The sequence below is a fragment of the Bos taurus genome, chromosome 12, assembly GCF_002263795.3.
Source record: "Bos taurus isolate L1 Dominette 01449 registration number 42190680 breed Hereford chromosome 12, ARS-UCD2.0, whole genome shotgun sequence".
Taxonomy (NCBI): Eukaryota; Metazoa; Chordata; class Mammalia; order Artiodactyla; family Bovidae; genus Bos; species Bos taurus.
Genome location: NC_037339.1, coordinates 14,089,179 through 14,108,637, shown reverse-complemented (window position 1 = coordinate 14,108,637; position 19,459 = coordinate 14,089,179). Strand labels below are relative to the sequence as shown.

General features: G+C 39.5%; 2 protein-coding genes across 5 annotated transcripts in view; one reads left to right on the top strand and one right to left on the bottom strand.

Annotated features, from left to right (window-relative positions):
- Positions 1 to 784: 784 nt before the first annotated feature.
- Positions 785 to 17,432, bottom strand: LACC1 (laccase domain containing 1). 4 transcript variants are annotated; one of them, XM_005213665.5, is made up of 7 exons: positions 16,917 to 17,432; positions 14,532 to 15,136; positions 13,703 to 13,881; positions 8,128 to 8,293; positions 5,608 to 5,833; positions 5,020 to 5,180; positions 785 to 4,108 (listed from the first exon to the last, which is right to left on the bottom strand). In XM_005213665.5, the coding sequence occupies exons 2-6, from the start codon at positions 15,079 to 15,081 to the stop codon at positions 5,021 to 5,023; spliced, it is 1,281 nt and encodes a 426-aa protein (XP_005213722.2). In that variant the 5' UTR covers positions 15,082 to 15,136; positions 16,917 to 17,432; the 3' UTR covers positions 785 to 4,108; position 5,020. The 4 variants fall into 4 exon arrangements, with proteins under 4 accessions (XP_005213722.2, XP_005213720.2, XP_015329264.2 ...); XM_005213663.5 differs by lacking the exon at positions 16,917 to 17,432 and adding an exon at positions 16,824 to 16,906; XM_015473778.3 differs by lacking the exon at positions 16,917 to 17,432 and adding an exon at positions 16,525 to 16,692.
- Positions 17,388 to 19,459, top strand: part of CCDC122 (coiled-coil domain containing 122) — a 65,343-nt gene continuing 63,271 nt past the window's right edge. The window contains exon 1 of the mRNA XM_059892051.1: positions 17,388 to 17,466. The gene's annotated coding sequence lies outside the window, so the exon portion shown is untranslated. The remainder of the gene's footprint in view (positions 17,467 to 19,459) is intronic.

Sequence of the window (19,459 nt, the reverse complement as noted above, 5' to 3'; positions counted from 1 at the left end):
TCCATGGGTATTATCTGTTTGCCACGTGACACAGAGTAAGCTTCTCTGAATTTCCTCCCTCAAAATCTACTTACAGAAAAGCAGTTACTGGAGATTCTGTAGAAGTGAGACTCAGGGAGGAGAGGATTCCTAAATGTTTTTATCTACTTGAAAGTGTAAAGAAGTTGTATCTAAAATGAGAGCTTTACAAGTATTTTGTACAAACACATAGGTTAAGATTGGTTCAACTTTATACCAAGCAACAGAACAGAGCTACTTGTAGAAAGTAGCAGAGCTACTACCTCGTCATGGAAAGACCATTTTTTTGCATTGCTTTGTAAAGCAATGGAGTATAGCATAATTAGTCACTATGCTACCCCTTGGAATTTCAAATTACAATTAGATAAATTTTAGTTTGATAATTAGTACCTCTAAAAAATGATCTCCTGAACTCTGATTTAAAAAATTAATTTATCGTCTCACTAAAATGATAACTTGTATTTTCTATGTGCAGTTAGAAGCAGTACCGAGATTGAAAACAGAACAAAACTTACTAAAAGTCATCATTGTAGTTACACCCTGAAAGTCCCAGAAACCTACATATAAATGCTTAAACGTGACAGAGACTCTTGTAGAGGCAATTAGATATGACTATTTAACAGTAAAGCAATAAGATATGACTATTTAACAGTAACAGTCTGTTTCTGAGTTATTGAATCAATACTTCTCACTCAGTAAAATTGCAAGGAGACAACTTCTCTTTATATGCTTTGACACAGATAATCCAGTCATAAATAATCAAATGTAATTTTTTTCAAAAATAATTTTTTATTTGGCTTTGGAATATTTTGGTACATAAAGTAAAACATGGCTACCTAATACTCTGCATTCAACAGATTAATATAGAGCGACAAATTGGAAAATTACTCATTTTTCTCAGTGGAATTATTCTTTAATCTTATTATCGTGAAACAAGAGAGTATTTTGCATGAGTTTGAAATTGCTCTTATAATTTGTATTTAATGCCTTCCCTGAATTGGAAGACATGAGGTATTTTTTAAAATGTATTTATTTTTTAACTGAAGTATAATTGTTTTACAAAATGTTTTCTGCCAAATATCAACATGAATTAACCAGAGGTATACATATGTTCCCTCCGTCTTGAACCTTCTTCCCATCTCCCTCCCCAGCCCACCCCTCTAGGTTGTTACAGAGCCCCTGTTTGAGTTTCCTGAGACATACAGAAAATCCCCATTGGCTATCTATTTTACATATGGTAATGTAAGTTTCCATGTTACTCTCTCCATACATCTCACCCTCTCCTTCCTCCCCCAATCTGTCCATAAGTCTGTTCTTTATGTCTGTTTCTCCACTGCTGCCCTGCAAATAATTTCATCAGTACCATCTCTCTAGATTCCATATATATGCGTTGAAAGTCAAAGTGAAGTCGTTCAGTCGTGTCCACCTCTTTGCGATCCCATGGACTGTAGCCTACCAAGCTCCTCTGTCCATGGGATTTTCCAGGCAATAGCACTGGAGTGGACTGCCATTTCCTTCTCCAGATATATGTGTTAGTACCCGACATTTATCTTGTCTTTCTTACTTTGAAATGAGATATTTTATATAAATTTCTCATGAGTTTCATAAAAGAATTAAACAAACAAGGTATCAGGTTGTCACAACCATACAACACATATCACAGTATTGAAATTGTTGTATTGATTGTCACCTTTCACTGGATATTAAAAAAACATGGGCTACAACTGTATTTTTTAATCTACCCTAGCACCTCAACAAAATTTTGACTGAGTATAAGAATACTGACATTAACAAAAAGTTGTAAAATTTTAATTTAGATAGCTTTGATTAACTGTAAAATCTGAAATGAGATATGGGGTCACAAGACATATAGGTTCAAATCTTACTTTATCACAATTTATGTGATTTCAGTCTCTAACTCATCGAGGGTCATCTGAACAAAAGGAATAGCACCTGACTTATGTACTTTAGAGTACCTGTAGGGTAAAATGAGGTAATGGATGAGAAGTACCAAACAAACGTAATTTTCTGCATATTAAGGTAAGAAATACATGTACGAAATAAGAAATCCTTTTAAGGTTCACTGTGACAAAATTCATGGTAAAAATAGGTACCATACCATTTCCCCAAGTGAAAACACCTTAACTTTTCTCTTCAGCCTACACATATGCTTAAAACTACTCACCCCCGCCCCTCCACACACACAGTATACATATACACCCCTTGTGTCAAAATACAGCCCCCAGTGTTTTACATCCTCTGGACTTCCCTGGTAGCTCAGATGGTAAAACATCTGCCTACAATGCGGGAGACTCGGGTTCAATCCCTGGGTCGGGAAGATCTCCTGGAGAAGGAAATGGCAACTCACTCCAGTATTCTTGCCTGGAAAATCTCATGGGCAGAGGAGCCTGCTGGGCTACAGTCCATGGGGTCGAAAAGTCAGACACACCTGAGCAACTTCACTTACTTCAATAAATACTAGCAAAGTAGTGTTGACACTGGTGCATCCTCTTCCTCAAAGCACTGAAATCCATCACCACAATGACCCATAGAACAGCCTCAACACAGTAATCTACTAGCTTCTTATTTATTTTTGTGTTTTGGCTGCAACCAGCGGCATGCAGGATGATCCCTCCCACCCCTGGCCAGGGATCAAATTCAGGCCTCCACGGTGGAAACACCAAATCCTAACCACTATGCCACCAGGAACTCCCTGAAGATTTCTTTTTGAGTACTTCTCATATTTATGCTGGCTTCTCTCCCCAAAATGACTGTATATATATTTTTTCTAGATTAATCTTTTTTACTGGTTCAGTTTCTGGCTCTTCAAATGCAGGTGTGTAAGGTTTCATCCTTGGACCTCCTTTTTTCTCACTCTGTGTTTCTGTGAAGATGACTCAGCCTATTCTAGTAGACCCAGGCACGATCTCTGCACAGCCAACTCCCAAATCTCTCTTTCTTCATGGCTCCTTCCCAGGTTCCAGGTCTCTATATCTAATTGTTGATCACATATTTCCATCTGGAAGCCCTTCAGTCTATGTGTCAAATTCATTATTCCTCCCGTGTCCCAAACCTCTTCCCCATCTTGGCTGCCCCTCCAGATAGTCATCAAGCAGAGACTGGAGAGTTATCAGGGATTTCCCCACTGGTCCTCACCTCTCACCTCCATGCTCTAGGAACAGGATCTGCAGATTCCATCTCTGAAATGTCATACTATTTCATTTACTCTCAATTTTAATTTCCACTGCATTCGGGCTTCATTATTTCTTTTTTAAAGTATTCTGATTGTTTCTTAACTAATCTCTCTGCTTTAGTCTCTCACAAATCCATCATGTTAATATAATGCCAAGGACATAAAAACACTCTCCTACTTTCTATGCCTACTCTTTGCCTGGAAAATAAACTCCAAAATTCTTTGACATAGCAGTCAAGACCCTAATTTGTTTCTAACCTGTTTTTCCAGTAACTCCTACCCACACCCTCCTCTTTCTAGAACACTTTCAGTTTCATGCCCCAGTTTATGGTATTCCCTTAACCTGTTATGGTTGTTCTTTTTTTGTCAAAAGTCTGTATGTCTTTCAGATCCATGTGACAAGTCATTTTCTCTGCAATACCTTCACCAGTCTGCGTTCCAGATAGAATTAATCCTCCTTCTCCTGTACTCTTCTGCTGTTAAAATTAAACTTAAGTGTTAGAAGTGTTTATCTCTTTCACTACATTAGACTCAAAGGGAAAAAGTATTACTCATCTTGATTTCATCTATGATTCATGGAATGCTTGACAAATAGAGGCTACCCAATAAATACTAAACTGAATAGACTTATTCCTGATGTATGTAACAAATACAGAGCACAAACTTTAAGAATAATTCTTATCTGTATAACATACAAACTATATCATATTGATTTTGTGTCAGTTATTGTTAAAATCAATAAATCATTTGGCTTTGGATAATAATGAAAGTATATATGAAAGTTGAATTATTCATTGTAATCCTTTTGGTTTTAAGTATATCAAACAGCTACATTGCTTTCTTACAGTTGGTTTGGAAGGAAGCAGGAAATAGTTATGCAAAAATCCAGTCAAGTATCTGTAAAAATACATAGAAATCAAATATGAGACCGTTAGTAGTGCTATTAAAGGAATCACTAAATTTATTAAAGTCTTTTGTATATTAAAGAGTTAAAGACATTGTAAAGACTAAAAACAATATTCAGTTAAAATAACCTTAAGGAAAATCAGATATATGCTAAAGAGTTAGTGCCATATCACTGTCACAAAATTTTGTATAACCAAAAAAATCCATCTCTAAGAAATACTAATTTAATGAAATTACACTCAATCCTGCTCTATGATTGTAGCTCAAGTGTCAGCAAACTATACCCTGTGGACCAAATCTGGCCCCTCACCTGTTTTTTTGTCAACAGAATTTTACTGAAGTACAGACATATTCATTCATTTCTGCTTCTGTCTGCTTTTGCTCTACAAAAGCAGACTTGTATAGCTGAACAGAGACGATGTGTCCCACAACACCTAAAATGTGTACTATCTAGATCTTTAAAAAAATTGACCAACTCCTGCTACAGATAACCAGTTGGAAGTTTGGTTGTAAAACTAGGCTGGTCTGTGTATGTATTATTACTCTAGAATTTAGGTTTTTTAGCAAGGATTTCTTCTTAAAACTCAAAAGAATTTAAAAAATTATAAAGATGTTATGATAAAAATAGAAGATGTTGAGCATATAGGAGAGTTAAATGGCATACAAAAAGGATTTAATGAAAAATTGTTTTACTTTTATACTCTTATATATACTTATACTTTCCTTTTATATTAGAGTACATCACTGAAAATGAACTGTTCTACCATTATTGTTTCACTAAAAAGTAGAAAATTAATTCTTCCTACAGGAATAAAGGAGTGAAGTTAAGTACAATTATTTTTCAAAATGAGGGGAGGGAAAGGTGGAAACAGGGAGGAGAAGGGAGAGAGAAGCTACTGTACCTCATTCTCTAACTGAGATGAAGCCAATCTGTGTACCAAAGTTAGGGCCATCTCGGACATGGGAAAAATACTTGTCAGGATGACAAGATGTACAGAGGTTGAGATCCTGGTTCTGGTCCTGAATATTCTGTGGTAGAATTCCTCCCCGTTCTAGAAGAATCCTTAGGATAAAGATTTTTCGAAAAACAGAAACTTTACTTTACCAACAGACAAAGCAGCATGGAAAAAGCATTGATATTAGTGTAAAAGAACTCGGGAAAAAATCTGCTTGGAACAATGCAAGTTGTCATTCAGTTACAGAACAGGGACACAACAGGAAATGGTAGATTTCACCATTACAATTCTGGACTGAAATCAGTCGTTATTGTTGTTTAATCGCTAAGTCCTGTCTGACTCTTTTGTGATCCCATGGACTACAGCCTGCCAGGTTCCTCTGTCCATGATATTTCCCAGGCAAAAAAACTGGAGTGGGTTACCATTTCCTTCTCCAGGGAATCTTCCCAACCCAGCGATCAAACCCACATCTCCTGCATTGGTAGGCGAGTTCTTTACCACTAAACCAACAGGGTAGCCTGAAATCAAACATACCTAGTGGCTTTACGGATGTCAACATAGGGATTTGGTGAGTCCAACAGCCGTACACATCCGGGATCAAGATTATGAAATGCCTTTGCTGATTCCCTTGGAAGAGTAAAACAGCACGGTCCGACTGAAGGCCCCAATACAACAATAATGTCTTCCAAACTGCAGCCATATTCTGCTCTCATAGCGTTCACTGTAGCCATAGCAACACCTAACATGGTACCTCTCCAACCTAGTAAATAGGAAGAAAGAGAGCTAAGCAAAGTCCTAACATAACAAAATGTCATCTTAATTTATATCTAAGTTAAAAATGAGCAGGGTCAGTTTATGTATTTTTCCTAAGGGTCCTTTCACCTCTTAGTTATTGTGAATAATTTATGTTTTGAGCATAGGTGTGTAAATATCCTATTGACATCCTGCTTTAAATTCTTTGGATATATGTTCAGAAGTGGAACTGTTGGATAATATGAATTCTATTTAAAACTTTTTGAGGAATCATCACAGTTTTTCATGGCAGCTGCATCATTTTATACTCCCACCAATAGTGCATCATGGTTTCCATTTCTCTTCAACAAAACTTAATTTCATTTTTTAAAAAATATCAGCCATTCTAACGGATGTGAGGTGATATCCTGTGGTTTTTATTTGCTTTTTCCAAATTAGTGATGTTGGGCGTCTTTTCACATTTTTACTGACCATTTGTATATCATCTTTGGAGAAAGATCTACTAAAGTCCTTTACCCATTTTTCAATCAAATCTTTTAGTTTTTGTTGTTGTTGAACTGTAGGTATTCTTTTTGTATTTTGAATATTAACTCCTTATTAGATGTATGAACTGCAAATATTTACTCTCAATCTGTGGGGCTGACTTTTTACTTTGTTGATTGTGTTCTTTGATGCACAGAAATTTGTTTTTGATAAAATCCAACTTATCTATTTTTACTTGTTGCTTGTGCTTTTGGTATCATATCTAAGAAACCATTGCCTAATCCAAGATCACAAGGATTTACACTTAATCTTTCATTTTTAGAGTTTTAGCTCTTACATTTAGATCTTTGATCCACTTTGAGTTAGTTTTTATATATGACGTAAGGGTCCAGCGTTGTTCTTTTGCATATGCCTATCCAGTTTCCCCAGTACCATCTGTTAAAGAAATTGTCCTTTCCCCATTGTATAGTCTAGGTACCTTGTCAAAAATCATCTGACCCTATTGCAAGGGTTTGTTTCTGGAATGTCTATTCCATTCCATTGCTCTATTGTCTTTATGCCAGTACTATACATACTGTTTTGATTACTGTAGCTTTATAATAAGTTTTGAAATTAAGAAGTATGAGACATCTAACTTTGTTCCTTTTCAAGACTGTTTCATTTATCTTTCATAATTTTAAATTTAATGTTTCAAAACCCAGGAAGTAACAAATAATATTCACGTTTTATATCCAGGAACTAAGACTCATATTTTAAATAACTTTTGACAATGTTAAATAGTAAACCTGACTTCTAGTCATTCAATTCCATTACTTTAGTTAGATCAAAACAAACAAAAAACCACTTTATTTGTCTATAGTCTAAAATGCAAACAAAGTAGCCATAGATTTACAAGCACTCCTCATTTTACATAGACTCATTACCACTGGATAATCTAAATAGTATTTTTAAAAAACTTCCAACAAACAAAATTCCAAAACCTTAACAAACATAGCACCTAAAAATTCTTTGTTCTTATTTTCAGAGAATAGTTAAAGCTAATCAACTATAACATATTAAACTACATGCAATTTTCCAAACATATCTTGTTTTTTATCTTTACACTTGCTGCTGCATTTCAAAAACACCTTCTATGACATGTCTAACCTTCCTATTCCCTATTACCTAGACTTCAAGGGTAGACTTCTCAAACCAGAGACAATACAACTCAGTACAACTCCCTGGGAATGTTTTGAAAAGCATAAAGGCTTTTCTTTTTGGTTATTACAACAAGTACAACTGGCATTAAGAATTTTGAAAGCCAAGCAAACTTAAGTCTGCAATGTAAGACTATCTTGCCCCAAATGTTAGTAACACTCCTGCTGAGAAACATTGGTACCTAGCCAAATCCTACAAATCTCCCAGGAATCAGCCTAGGTAACTGCTTTCTTTAGGGATTATACTCTGAGTCACATAATTTGATGTAAGTACTCCTTGTATTTGCTCCTGACCTAAGAGTCTACTAGCCCTCTTCTATCTTTACTTATCACCATGGGTAGTAATTAACTATTTAAATGCTGGGAAAGACTGAGGGCAGGAAGAGAAGGGGATGACAGAGGATGAGATGGTTGAATGGCATCGTCGATTTAATGGCCATGAGTTTGAGCAAGCTCTGGGAGATGGTGAAGGACAGGGAAGCCTGGAGTGCTGCAGCCCATGAGGTCACAGAGAGTCAGACCATTACTTACAGAATGAACAAAAACAATGTCCATCAGAGAAAAATTATAACTTTCCCCCCAAATTGGTAAAAATCCTAGGTGCTTAACTAAGTACACTTACCAGAGTGAGCAACCCCACATGCTTTTTTGACAGGATCTGCAAAAACTATCGGAATACAGTCAGCACCAAGAGCTGCTATTGTGACTCCTCTTTCATTTGTGGTGATTCCATCATAAGATTCAGGCTCCTTCCTTCCCATAATCCAGACATCATTGGCATGATCAGTCTAATACCAAAGATGTGAAATAAAAATGTTTTTAAAATAGAATTTCTCATACCATAAGCTTTTCTGAACGTATGTATTTTGTACAAAATTATATAACCAGTTTAAGGTTACTAGCATTCCTTAAATACATCAGGTCCATATATATATAATAACAAATTTATTTAACTCTATGATATGATAATCTCTATGTATTTTCCTCAAAGGAAAACAGACTTCAACATTTAAAAAAAAATCAAAATAGTACTGATGAACCTATTTGTAGTGCAGGAATAGACACGCATACAAGTGTAGTATTCACAAGTGTTCACAAGTGAACAGACTTGTGGTCACAGCAGGAGGGCAGGGAAGAGAGGGTGGGATCAGTTGAGAGTAGTATTGACATATATACACTTCCATATGTAAAACATATATACACTTCCATATGTAAAGTCAGGAACAAGACAAGGGTGCCCACTTTCACCATTACTATTCAACATAGTTTTGGAAGTTTTGGCTACAGCAATCAGAGCAGAAAAAGAAATAAAAGGAATCCAAATTGGAAAAGAAGAAGTAAAACTCTCACTATTTGCAGATGACATGATCCTCTACATAGAAAACCCTAAAGACTCCACCAGAAAATTACTAGAACTAATCAATGATTATAGTAAAGTTGCAGGATATAAAATCAACACACAGAAATCCCTTGCATTCCTATACACTAATAATGAGAAAACAGAAAGAGAAATTAAGGAAACAATTCCATTCACCATTGCAACAAAAAGAATAAAATACTTAGGAATATATCTACCTAAAGAAACTAAAGACCTATATATAGAAAACTATAAAACACTGGTGAAAGAAATCAAAGAGGACACTAATAGATGGAGAAATATACCATGTTCATGGATTGGAAGAATCAATATAGTGAAAATGAGTATACTACCCAAAGCAATTTATAGATTCAATGCAATCCCTATCAAGCTACCAACAGTATTCTTCACAGAGTTAGAACAAATAATTTCACAATTTGTATGGAAATACAAAAAACCTCGAATAGCCAAAGCGATCTTGAGAAAGAAAAATGGAACTGGAGGAATCAACCTACCTGACTTCAGGCTCTACTACAAAGCCACAGTTATCAAGACAGTATGGTACTGGCACAAAGACAGAAATATAGATCAATGGAACAAAATAGAAAGCTCAGAGATAAATCCACGTACATATGGACACCTTATCTTTGACAAAGGAGGCAAGAATATACAGTGGATTAAAGACAATCTCTTTAACAAGTGGTGCTGGGAAATCTGGTCAACCACTTGTAAAAGAATGAAACTAGAACACTTTCTAACACCATATACAAAAATAAACTCAAAATGGATTAAAGATCTCAACGTAAGACCAGAAACTATAAAACTCCTAGAGGAGAACATAGGCAAAACACTCTCTGACATACATCACAGCAGGATCCTCTATGACCCACCTCCCAGAATATTGGAAATAAAAGCAAAAATAAACAAATGGGACCTAATTAAACTTAAAAGCTTCTGCACATCAAAGGAAACTATTAGCAAGGTGAAAAGACAGCCTTCAGAATGGGAGAAAATAATAGCAAATGAAGCAACCGACAAACAACTAATCTCAAAAATATACAAGCAACTCCTACAGCTCAACTCCAGAAAAATAAATGACCCAATCAAAAAATGGGCCAAAGATCTAAATAGACATTTCTCCAAAGAAGACATACAGATGGCTAACAAACACATGAAAAGATGCTCAACATCACTCATTATCAGAGAAATGCAAATCAAAACCACTATGAGGTACCATTTCACACCAGTCAGAATGGCTGCAATCCAAAAGTCTACAAATAATAAATGCTGGAGAGGGTGTGGAGAAAAGGGAACCCTCTTACACTGTTGGTGGGAATGCAAACTAGTACAGCCACTATGGAGAACAGTGTGGAGATTCCTTAAAAAACTGGAAATAGAACTGCCTTATGATCCAGCAATCCCACTGCTGGGCATACACACTGAGGAAACCAGAAGGGAAAGAGACACGTGTACCCCAATGTTCATTGCAGCACTGTTTATAATAGCCAGGACATGGAAGCAACCTAGATGTCCATCAGCAGATGAATGGATAAGAAAGCTGTGGTACATATACACAATGGAGTATTACTCAGCCATTAAAAAGAATACATTTGAATCAGTTCTAATGAGGTGGATGAAACTGGAGCCTATTATACAGAGTGAAGTAAGCCAGAAGGAAAAACATAAATACAGTATACTAACGCATATATATGGAATTTAGAAAGATGGTAACGATAACCCTGTATACGAGACAGCAAAAGAGACACTGATGTATAGAACAGTCTTATGGACTCTGTGGGAGAGGGAGAGGGTGGGAAGATTTGGGAGAATGGCATTGAAACATGTGAAATGTCATGTATGAAACGAGATGCCAGTCCAGGTTCAGTGCACGATGCTGGATGCTTGGGGCTGGTACGCTGGGACGGCCCAGGGGGATGGTATGGGGAGGGGGGAGGGAGGAGGGTTCAGAAATTAATAATTAAAAAAAAAAAAAACAAAAACCTTGATTTGAATCCAAAAAAAAAAAAACAAAACAAAAAAAAAAAACAGATAGCCAATGGGAGGTTCAAAAGGGAGGAGATATATATATACTTGTGGCTGATTCACATTGTTGTACGGCAGAAACTAACACAACATTGTAAAGCAATTCAGTTCAGTTCAGTTCAGTCGCTCAGTCGTGTCCGACTCTTTGCGACTCCATGAATCACAGCACGCCAGGCCTCCCTGTTCATCACCAACACCCGGAATTCACCCAAACTCATGTGCATCGAGTTGGTGATGCCATCCAGCCATCTCATTCTCTGTCATCCCCTTCTCCTCCTGCCCCCAATCCCTCCCAGCATCAGCTGACTTTTCCAATGAATCAACTCTTCACATGAAGTGGCCAAAGTATTGGAGTTTAAGCCTCAGCATGAGTCCTTCCAATGAACACCCAGGACTGGTCTCCTTTAGGATGGACTGGCTGGATCTCCTTGCAGTCCAAGGGACTCTCAAGAGTCTTCTCCAACACCACAGTTCAAAAACATCAATTCTTCGGCACTCAGCCTTCTTCACAGTCCAACTCTCACATCCATACATGACCACTGGAAAAACCATAGCCTTGACTAGACGGACCTTTGTTGGCAAAGTAATGTCTCTGCTTCTTAATACGCTATCTAGGCTGGTCATAACTTTCCTCCCAAGGAGTAAGCGTCTTTTAATTTCATGGCTGCAATCACCATCTGCAGTGATTTTGGAACCCCCAAAAATAAAGTCTGACACTGTTTCCACCATTTCCCCATCTATTTCCCATGAAGTGATGGGACCAGATGCCATGATCCTAGTTTTCTGAATCTTGAGCTTTAAGCCAACTTTTTCACTCTCCTCTTTCATTTTCATCAAGAGGCCCTTCAGTTCCTCTTCACTTTCTGCCTTAAGGATGTTGTCATCTGCATATCTGAGGTTATTGATATTTCGCCCAGCAATCTTGATTCCAGCTTGTACTTCTTCCAGCCCAGCATTTCTCATGATGTACTCTGCATAGAAGTTAAATAAAGAGGGTGACAATATACAGCCTTGACGTACTCCTTTTCCTATTTGGAACCAGTCTGTTGTTCCATGTCCAGTTCTAACTGTTGCTTCCTGATCTGCATATAGGTTTCTCAAGAGGCAGGTCAGGTGGTCTGGTATGCCCATCTCTTTCAGAATTTTCCACAGTTTCTTGTGATCCACACAGTCAAAGGGTTTGGCATAGTCAATAAAGCAGAAATAGATGTTTTCTGGAACTCTCTTTTTTGATGATCCAGCGGATGTTGGCAATTTGGTCTCTGGTTCCTCTGCCTTTTCTAAAATCAGCTTGAACATCTGGAAGTTCACAGTTCACGTATTGCTGAAGCCTGGCTTGGAGAATTTTGAGCATTACTTTACTAGCGTGTGAGATGAGTGCAATTGTGCAGTTGTTTGAGCATTCTTTGGCACTGCCTTTCTTTGGGACTGGAATGAAAACTGACGTTTTCCAGTCCTGTGGCCATTGCTGAGTTTTCCAAATTTGCTGGCATATTGAGTGCAGCACTTTCACAGCATCATCTTTCAGGATTTTAAATAGCTCAACTGGAATTCCACCACCTCCACTAGCTTTGTTCGTAGTGATGCTTTCTAAGGCCCACTTGACTTCACATTCCAGGATGTCTGGCTCTAGGTGAGTGATCACACCATCACAATTATCTGGGTCTTAAAGATCTTTTTTGTACAGTTCTTCTGTGTATTCTTGCCATCTCTTAATATCTTCTGCTTCTGTTAGGTCCATACCATTTCTGTCATTTATTGAACCCATCTTTGCATGAAATTTTCCCTTGGTATCTCTAATTTTCCTGAAGAGATCTCCCCCAATTAAAAACAAATTAAAAAAAATTCGAAATAGTCCATCGATCACGAACAGCCCTCACTAGAGATCGGTAAATCTCTAACTGCAGTAGTTGTTTAGTCACTCAGTTGTGTCCAACTCTCTTTGATTTAATTGACGGCAGCACACCAGTCTTCTCTGTCCTTCATTATCTTGTGGAATTTGCCCAAACTCATGTCCATTGAGTTGATGATGTCATCCAACCATCTCATCCTCTGTCACCCTCTTCTCCTCCTGCCCTCAATCTTTGCCAGCATTAGGGTCTAAACCTAATAGCAGTACCTTCCACGAAGTACTAATTGACTGAAAGAAATTAAATTTCCAAATCAATAATATTTTTACTTTTCCTGGAGTCAGAGAAATCTAGAATCCTGTAAGAAACAATTATCAGTTTTACCCTAGTTCCTCCTAGTGTTGATATAGAAAACAATGGCTTTTCTCTCCCACCATTCAGGAAACTTACCTCTAAATCAAAAAGGCAGTGGTACTATACTCTGGGGCTTTCCTCATGGTTCAGTGGTTAAAAAACAAACAAACAAAAAAAACTCACCTACCAATGTAGGAGACTCAGGTTTGATCCCTGGGTCAGGAAGATACCCTGGAGAAGGAAATGGCAACCCACTCCAGTATTCTTGCCTGGGAAATCCCATAGACAGAGGAGCCAGTGGGCTACAGTCCATGGGGTCACAAGAATCGGACACAACTTAGTGAGTAAAAAACAACTATACTTTTAGATGTAAGGAGTTCCAGATGTGTGTGTGTATGTGTGTGTGTATTATATCACAGAATTGATCTTTAGAATATGATATGTATCTCTAAGAAAAATAATCACAAACATTATCCTAAGTTTTAGATAAAACATTAGATGTAAACATTAAATAGCTTATTTAAAGTCCATATAGTCATTGTCAGAGTCAAGAATATACTTTAAATCTTCCAAAATATGAAACAAAATTGTACCTTTATTTGGTAAAATTTATTCACATTAAATCCTGCAGCCTTCCCCAACCTACGCAGATTTTCTTGAACAACAGCCTTGGGATCTCTCCGTTTGGAACTACTGAAGAGATTGAATGAGCTAAGAGTTGGTATGTAAGATATCCCACCTGTTCTTGTAGTAAATCCATGTATGAAAGTATCTGTTGAGGATAAACAATGAAGATTAAAACCAGGCTGTACAAAAGACTATAAAGCCTTACAAAAACCCAGTCTCTCATTAAGACTTTCCCTAATAACCTCACCCTGCATTAGTTTATCCAGTTTCTAATTTCTACAGCTCTTTATAGCTTCATCTGTTCTTATGACACAATGTTTTGAGTTTGTTTTACCTTCTCCATGGGATTACTGCTCTTCAAAGGGTATCTTTTCCCCATTAGTTTTTGTTATCCCAATAGCATATAGCTCACAGTAAATATCCTTTTACTAATAAGTGAGATTGACTGTTTTAAATTTCACTCTTCTGTGAAGGCACTACGGAGTTAAGGTTTCAGAATTTCTAAGTAGGAAATGCTTAGGGTCATAAATCTCACCTAAAACCAAGGCTGGGGGACTTGTCTTAAAGCTGAATTTGCATAAAGCAAATTTATTTAGAGTGGCTTTGAAGGGACTATCCCTTCACACTCATGACTCTATAAGGCTGTCCATGACACTCCCATGTTGTAACTGATGCTAAGGAACACATAATCTCACACCAGTCTACAAAAGAAGCAAGGTTAAAAGCGATGAACAACCTGTAAAGAAAGACTCGCTTTTCATATTCAAGTAAAACAACTGATAGTGTTTAACATACCTGGGATCAAAGGAGATGTGATAATGGTTAATTCTCCCTTCAGTGCCGGCAAACTTCTCAAATATGTTTCTATTTCATTCTGGATTGCTTCTAGTTCTTGAGATGTGATTATGTTTACTTCAGTAGACTGTTTCAAAAGACCTCCCTTCAAAGTCATCTGTAGATCTTCAAACTCAAAATTGTAAACATCAGTAAAGAGTCGATCAATGAAAGCCTTCATTAATGTCTTCCGGTGCACAGGCACAATTACCTTAATGCAACTCAAATTCCTTTCATCAACTTTTTGTTTAATTGTATACAAAGAGGCAGCCATGCTGGGATTGCTAACAATCTCAAATTCTCTCAAGAGAGCTGATAATCCATTGCCTGTTTCTAATTCACAGTTATCATGGTCACAGCTGATGTTACTACAACACATTATGCAAAAGAACTTGGCCTTGGCACCATGGTGATATCGGACTGCATTCAATATCTTTAATAATGTCTGATGACAGTTTTTCTGAGAGTTCAGTTTCAAACCAAAGAGATCAATCAACACTGCTTCTGCCATCCTTCAATTCTGTACAAAGTTCTTGAATGAAGTTTGTGTGTCCCCCAAAATTCACCTGTAAAGAAAAATTAGCATAAGTAAGAATGCAAAATTATATCAATATAGTTATAGTTACAACGGAAACTTGTGGATGGGTAAAAAGAAGAATTGCATTGATTTAAAAATGTAACCAGAATAGCGAGCCTGTACTCCTCCCAGAAAAGCTAATCCACTGTTTATCAGAAGAAAACCATGACAATGAAAGCAAAACCAGCTCTTAATTCATTTTGTGAGTGTACTTTACCTCTTTCCAGTAGAACAACAGGTTTGGTTTTGTTTTCAGATAATAAATTTTAAGCGAGGAATTACTTATTGACTTGGAGGAAGTCCTGTTTTTTAATTACAGGGTGTCAACGTATCATTGATATATCATTAATCCTGACATGATAGGCTTGTTAGGTCACATCCCTTCCTAAGAGATACCTGGGCCTTCAGTTCAGTTACTCAGTCATGTCCGACTCTTTGCAACCCCATGAATTGCAGCATGCCAGCCCTCCCTTTCCATCACCAAATCCCGGAGTTCACCCAAACTCATGTGCATTGAGTTGGTGATGCTATCCAGCCATTTCATCCTCCGTCATCCCCTTCTCCTCCTGCCCCCAATCCCTCCCAGCATCAGGGTCTTTTCCAATGAGTCAAGTCTTTGCATGAGGTGGCCAAAGTACTGGAGTTTCAGCTTTAGCATCAGTCCTTCCAATGAACACCCAGGACTGATCTCCTTTAGGAAGGACTGGTTTGGTTGGACCTCCTTGCAGTCCAAGGGACTCTCAAGTCTTCTCCAACACCACAGTTCAAAAGCATCAAGGCTTCGGCGCTCAGATTTCTTCACACTCCAGCTTTCACATCCATACGTGACCACTGGAAAAACCATAGCCTTGACTAGACGGACCTTTGTTGGCAAAGATATGTCTCTGCTTCTTAACATGCTATCTAGGTTGGTCATAATTTTCCTTCCAAGGAGTAAGCGTCTTTTAATTTCATGGCTGCAATCACCATCTGCAGTGATTTTGGAGCCCCCCAAAATAAAGTCTGACACTGTTTCCACTGTTTCCCCATCTATTTCCCATTAAGTGATAGGGCCAGATGCCATGTCTTAATACCTTGGCCTTAAGTTCAATAAAATTAAATGGAGTTGCATTTAAAATTAAAAAAGTTTTTTTTTTTTTTCAGAAAAATTGTATTTCTGCCCCCCCCCGCCCCCCCCAAACAGACTCACAGGTATGAGCGGTTACCAGCAGGTTGAGGGAAGGCGGAGAGGGGCAAGATAGGGGTAAGGGGATTAAGATACAAACTACTATTTATAAAATAAAGAAGCTACACGGGTATATTGTACCCCACAAAGAATACAGCCAGTATTTGCGAATAACCTTAAATGGCGTATAATTTATAAAAACGTTGACTCACCATGTTGAACCCAAAATTAATATTGTAAATTAACTGTACTTCAATTAAAAAAAAAAAAAATCCGTTTTGAAGGTTAAGAGCAGAGATGACCGAGAGGTTTGCCTCCAGCATTCACGGGTATGGCAGCACCTCGTTACATTAGCACTTGGCACTCGGTCCCTTCCTAAGTCCAACGGTCACGCAAGCAACTGCCATTTGGATCACGTGCGCACCCCCCACCCCGCCCGGCTCTCCTCACCCCTGCCCCCGCCCCAGCCCGGCTCTCCTCACTCCCCGACTACACGCACACGGTTTCTCACCCCAGCCCCTGCCGGCCCCTCCGGGCTGCCGCTCTGTCTCTGGTGACCCCTCCGGTGTCAGCCTCTGCCCCTCCTAACCCCCGCCCTCCGCACCGAGTAAAGCCGCACGACAGACGCCTCGGCCACCGCCCGGTAGACGCTCGGCCCCGTGGGTCGGCCGCTGCCCACATGCCGGGCCCTCGCCCCGACTCCTGCAGCCCCTGCGGGCCTTTCTGACGGTCGGGCGCACACTCGAGGCCGTCCTCCGTCACTTTCGGTTGCACGCTCGGCGGCGAGCTCGAGCTCTGAGGCGTCTGCCGGCCCCGGTCCTGAGCCTGAACGAGACCCAGAGGCCGCGAGCGTGCGCCCCCGCAGTCTTCAGCCGGGTGCCCGCCGCTGTGAGGGCGGCGCCCGTCCCGCCTCAGCCGCTGCACCAGTTCGACTGCGGACGGCGCACCCGCCCCGCTTCCACCCGACGGCTGCGGAGGCCGGGCCGGGGGGCCGGGGGACGGGGAGCGGGAGCGACCCGGGGGGCGGACGCGCTGGAGCGCCGGGAACCGTCAGCAGTTCCGGGTTCGGCGGCCGCCAGCCCGCACCCGCCGCGCGGCTCCTGGAGGAGGAACGGGAACCAAGCAGCGGCCGGGCCGAGGGGAGCTATAGGCAGGTCCGCGGGCGGGAGGCGGGGCGGGTGAGGGGCGGGCGGGCCGTGAGGCAGCGGGCCGGCCTCCTGACGGGGCGCGCGGCGGAGGGGGCGCGGCCGCCTCCCTCCCCGGGCGACGACGCCCTCTCCTGAGGCCGCGCTCTGCGCGCTCGGGACCCCCAGTTTCATCCTCAGAGCCCTGGCCCAAGAACCTCCTTACGTTAGCACTTGGCACTGTGTCTCGTCCAAGTTCACTTACTGCGCCTCCTGAGGCAGATTTTTTTTCTTTCATCTTTACTGTTTGGCTTTGTTTCCAGAAACAAGTTGGCGGAACCCTCCTTTGCCTTTTTTGCTGATCCCGGCTAACTTTCTGACTAGACTTCATAGCTCCTTCACGTGTGTGGATAAACCGATGTCCTTATAAAAATATGGGCCAAGCATAGAAAATTAGAAGGCACTGACCTTAAGAGTTGTGATAAAAATGTAAATTAGCACCCCTTTCTCCCCTCAAAGAGCGTAACATTTGTTTATTTTAAAATACTGAACAGCTCCTACCTATGTAGACGGTAGATGCTATGGCCAAAGGGAAACTATCTCCAACTGTCAAAGCGCAGGAGACAAGGTGCTTCCTGTGGCACTGGTTATGATGGAAGGAGGGGTCCCTTTTTTCTGACAGTTGCTCACATGAGAAGTTCTGAAGAATGTTTCCCTGAAAGAATCTCAGCAATCTGGGAGTTTAGAAGAGCACTGGGAACTGAGACTGCTGCTATTCTGTTTGAGTAGAGAATATGGTCCCCAATCCACCCACCAGTTAACCCACTCTTCAGTATCTGGCAGATTTTTTTTTTCCGAAAACTGTATTTTCATTATTTTTCTGGACATTAAGAGCACTGAGTGGTGTAGCAGCGGATCCCCTCTGCCCCAAGCTTGTTTTATGTTGAATATCACTGTAAACAAAATGGAGGTCTTTAGTTACAAAGCTGGGTTAAAACATTTATGTCTGGTTTTATAGACGATGGTGGGCATTTATGTCCTGTCATGCAACAGTAAACAAGTTAAAAAGAAATATTTCAAAATAGAGAAGCCGTCAGGGAAGAGAAAGTTTGTCATTATACTGTATTTACAAACCATTTCCTTTCACCATCCGGTCCAGGACTATGGCCTGATCTGACACTCATCTCATCCCCATTCCTCCACTCCAGTGGTTCTCAATCCTGGTGGCCCATCAGAACTACAAGTAGAACTTTAAAAAGCAGAAATGCAGGGACCACCCCCCTCTACCACCTCCAGATACACATTTGAATCTGAAACTCAAGGAGTCAAGTCTCAGCCTGTTTTGCTTTGCTTTTTGTTTTGTTTTAATCTCTACAGATGATTCAGATGCATAATTAGATTTGAAAAAATGACTTCCCTATTACCAAACCACTCAAACTAAAGGTTGTTTCTTGGAACAAACACCATATGATTTCATCCTTTATTTATTTATTTTTTTGATTTCATCCTTTACATAAACTATTTCTTCTACTTAGAACACTGTTCTCTATATATACTTTTTTTAAAAACAGCTACTTGTTCAAGACCCTCCAAGCTCAAATATAACCTTCCTTGAAGCCCCATCCCCTCACCAAGCACAATCAACTACTTCTTTGAGCATTTTGTTTGTACAGGAGAAGCTCATTCATAGATGCAGTCTGGATCCATAACCAAGCAATACATTGAAAAAGTCAATTAAAGATTAAATTGTATACTTCATAAATATGAACACGGTAGTATATAAATTATATCTAAATAAAACTGTTTCAAAGGAAAGTTAAACCAGTCATGAAAAAGTATAAAAAATATACCATAATACCTTAAAGTTTCTTTTTTTAACCTGAAACAGCTACATGCTTGTTTGCCAGTCTGTTGAGGGCACAGCCTTTTGCCACAGCCTGTACATGGCCTCCAGATTAGAGTTCTGCATCATATTGCTACCGTAAAGTACACTTCCCAACCATCAGCTAAGCTTTCTCAAAAT

What these genes read in the sequence shown, in the direction of transcription:
- LACC1 (XM_005213665.5), bottom strand. Translation starts at nt 15,081, where the DNA reads ATGGCAGAAGCAGTGTTGATTGATCTCTTTGGTTTGAAACTGAACTCT. An exon ending in ATGTGGGGTTGCTCACTCTG is followed by an intron (nt 5,834 to 8,127) that starts GTAAGTGTACTT and finishes CCTATTTACTAG; the next exon opens with GTTGGAGAGGTACCATGTTA. An exon ending in GACATCCGTAAAGCCACTAG is followed by an intron (nt 5,181 to 5,607) that starts GTATGTTTGATT and finishes CTTTATCCTAAG; the next exon opens with GATTCTTCTAGAACGGGGAG.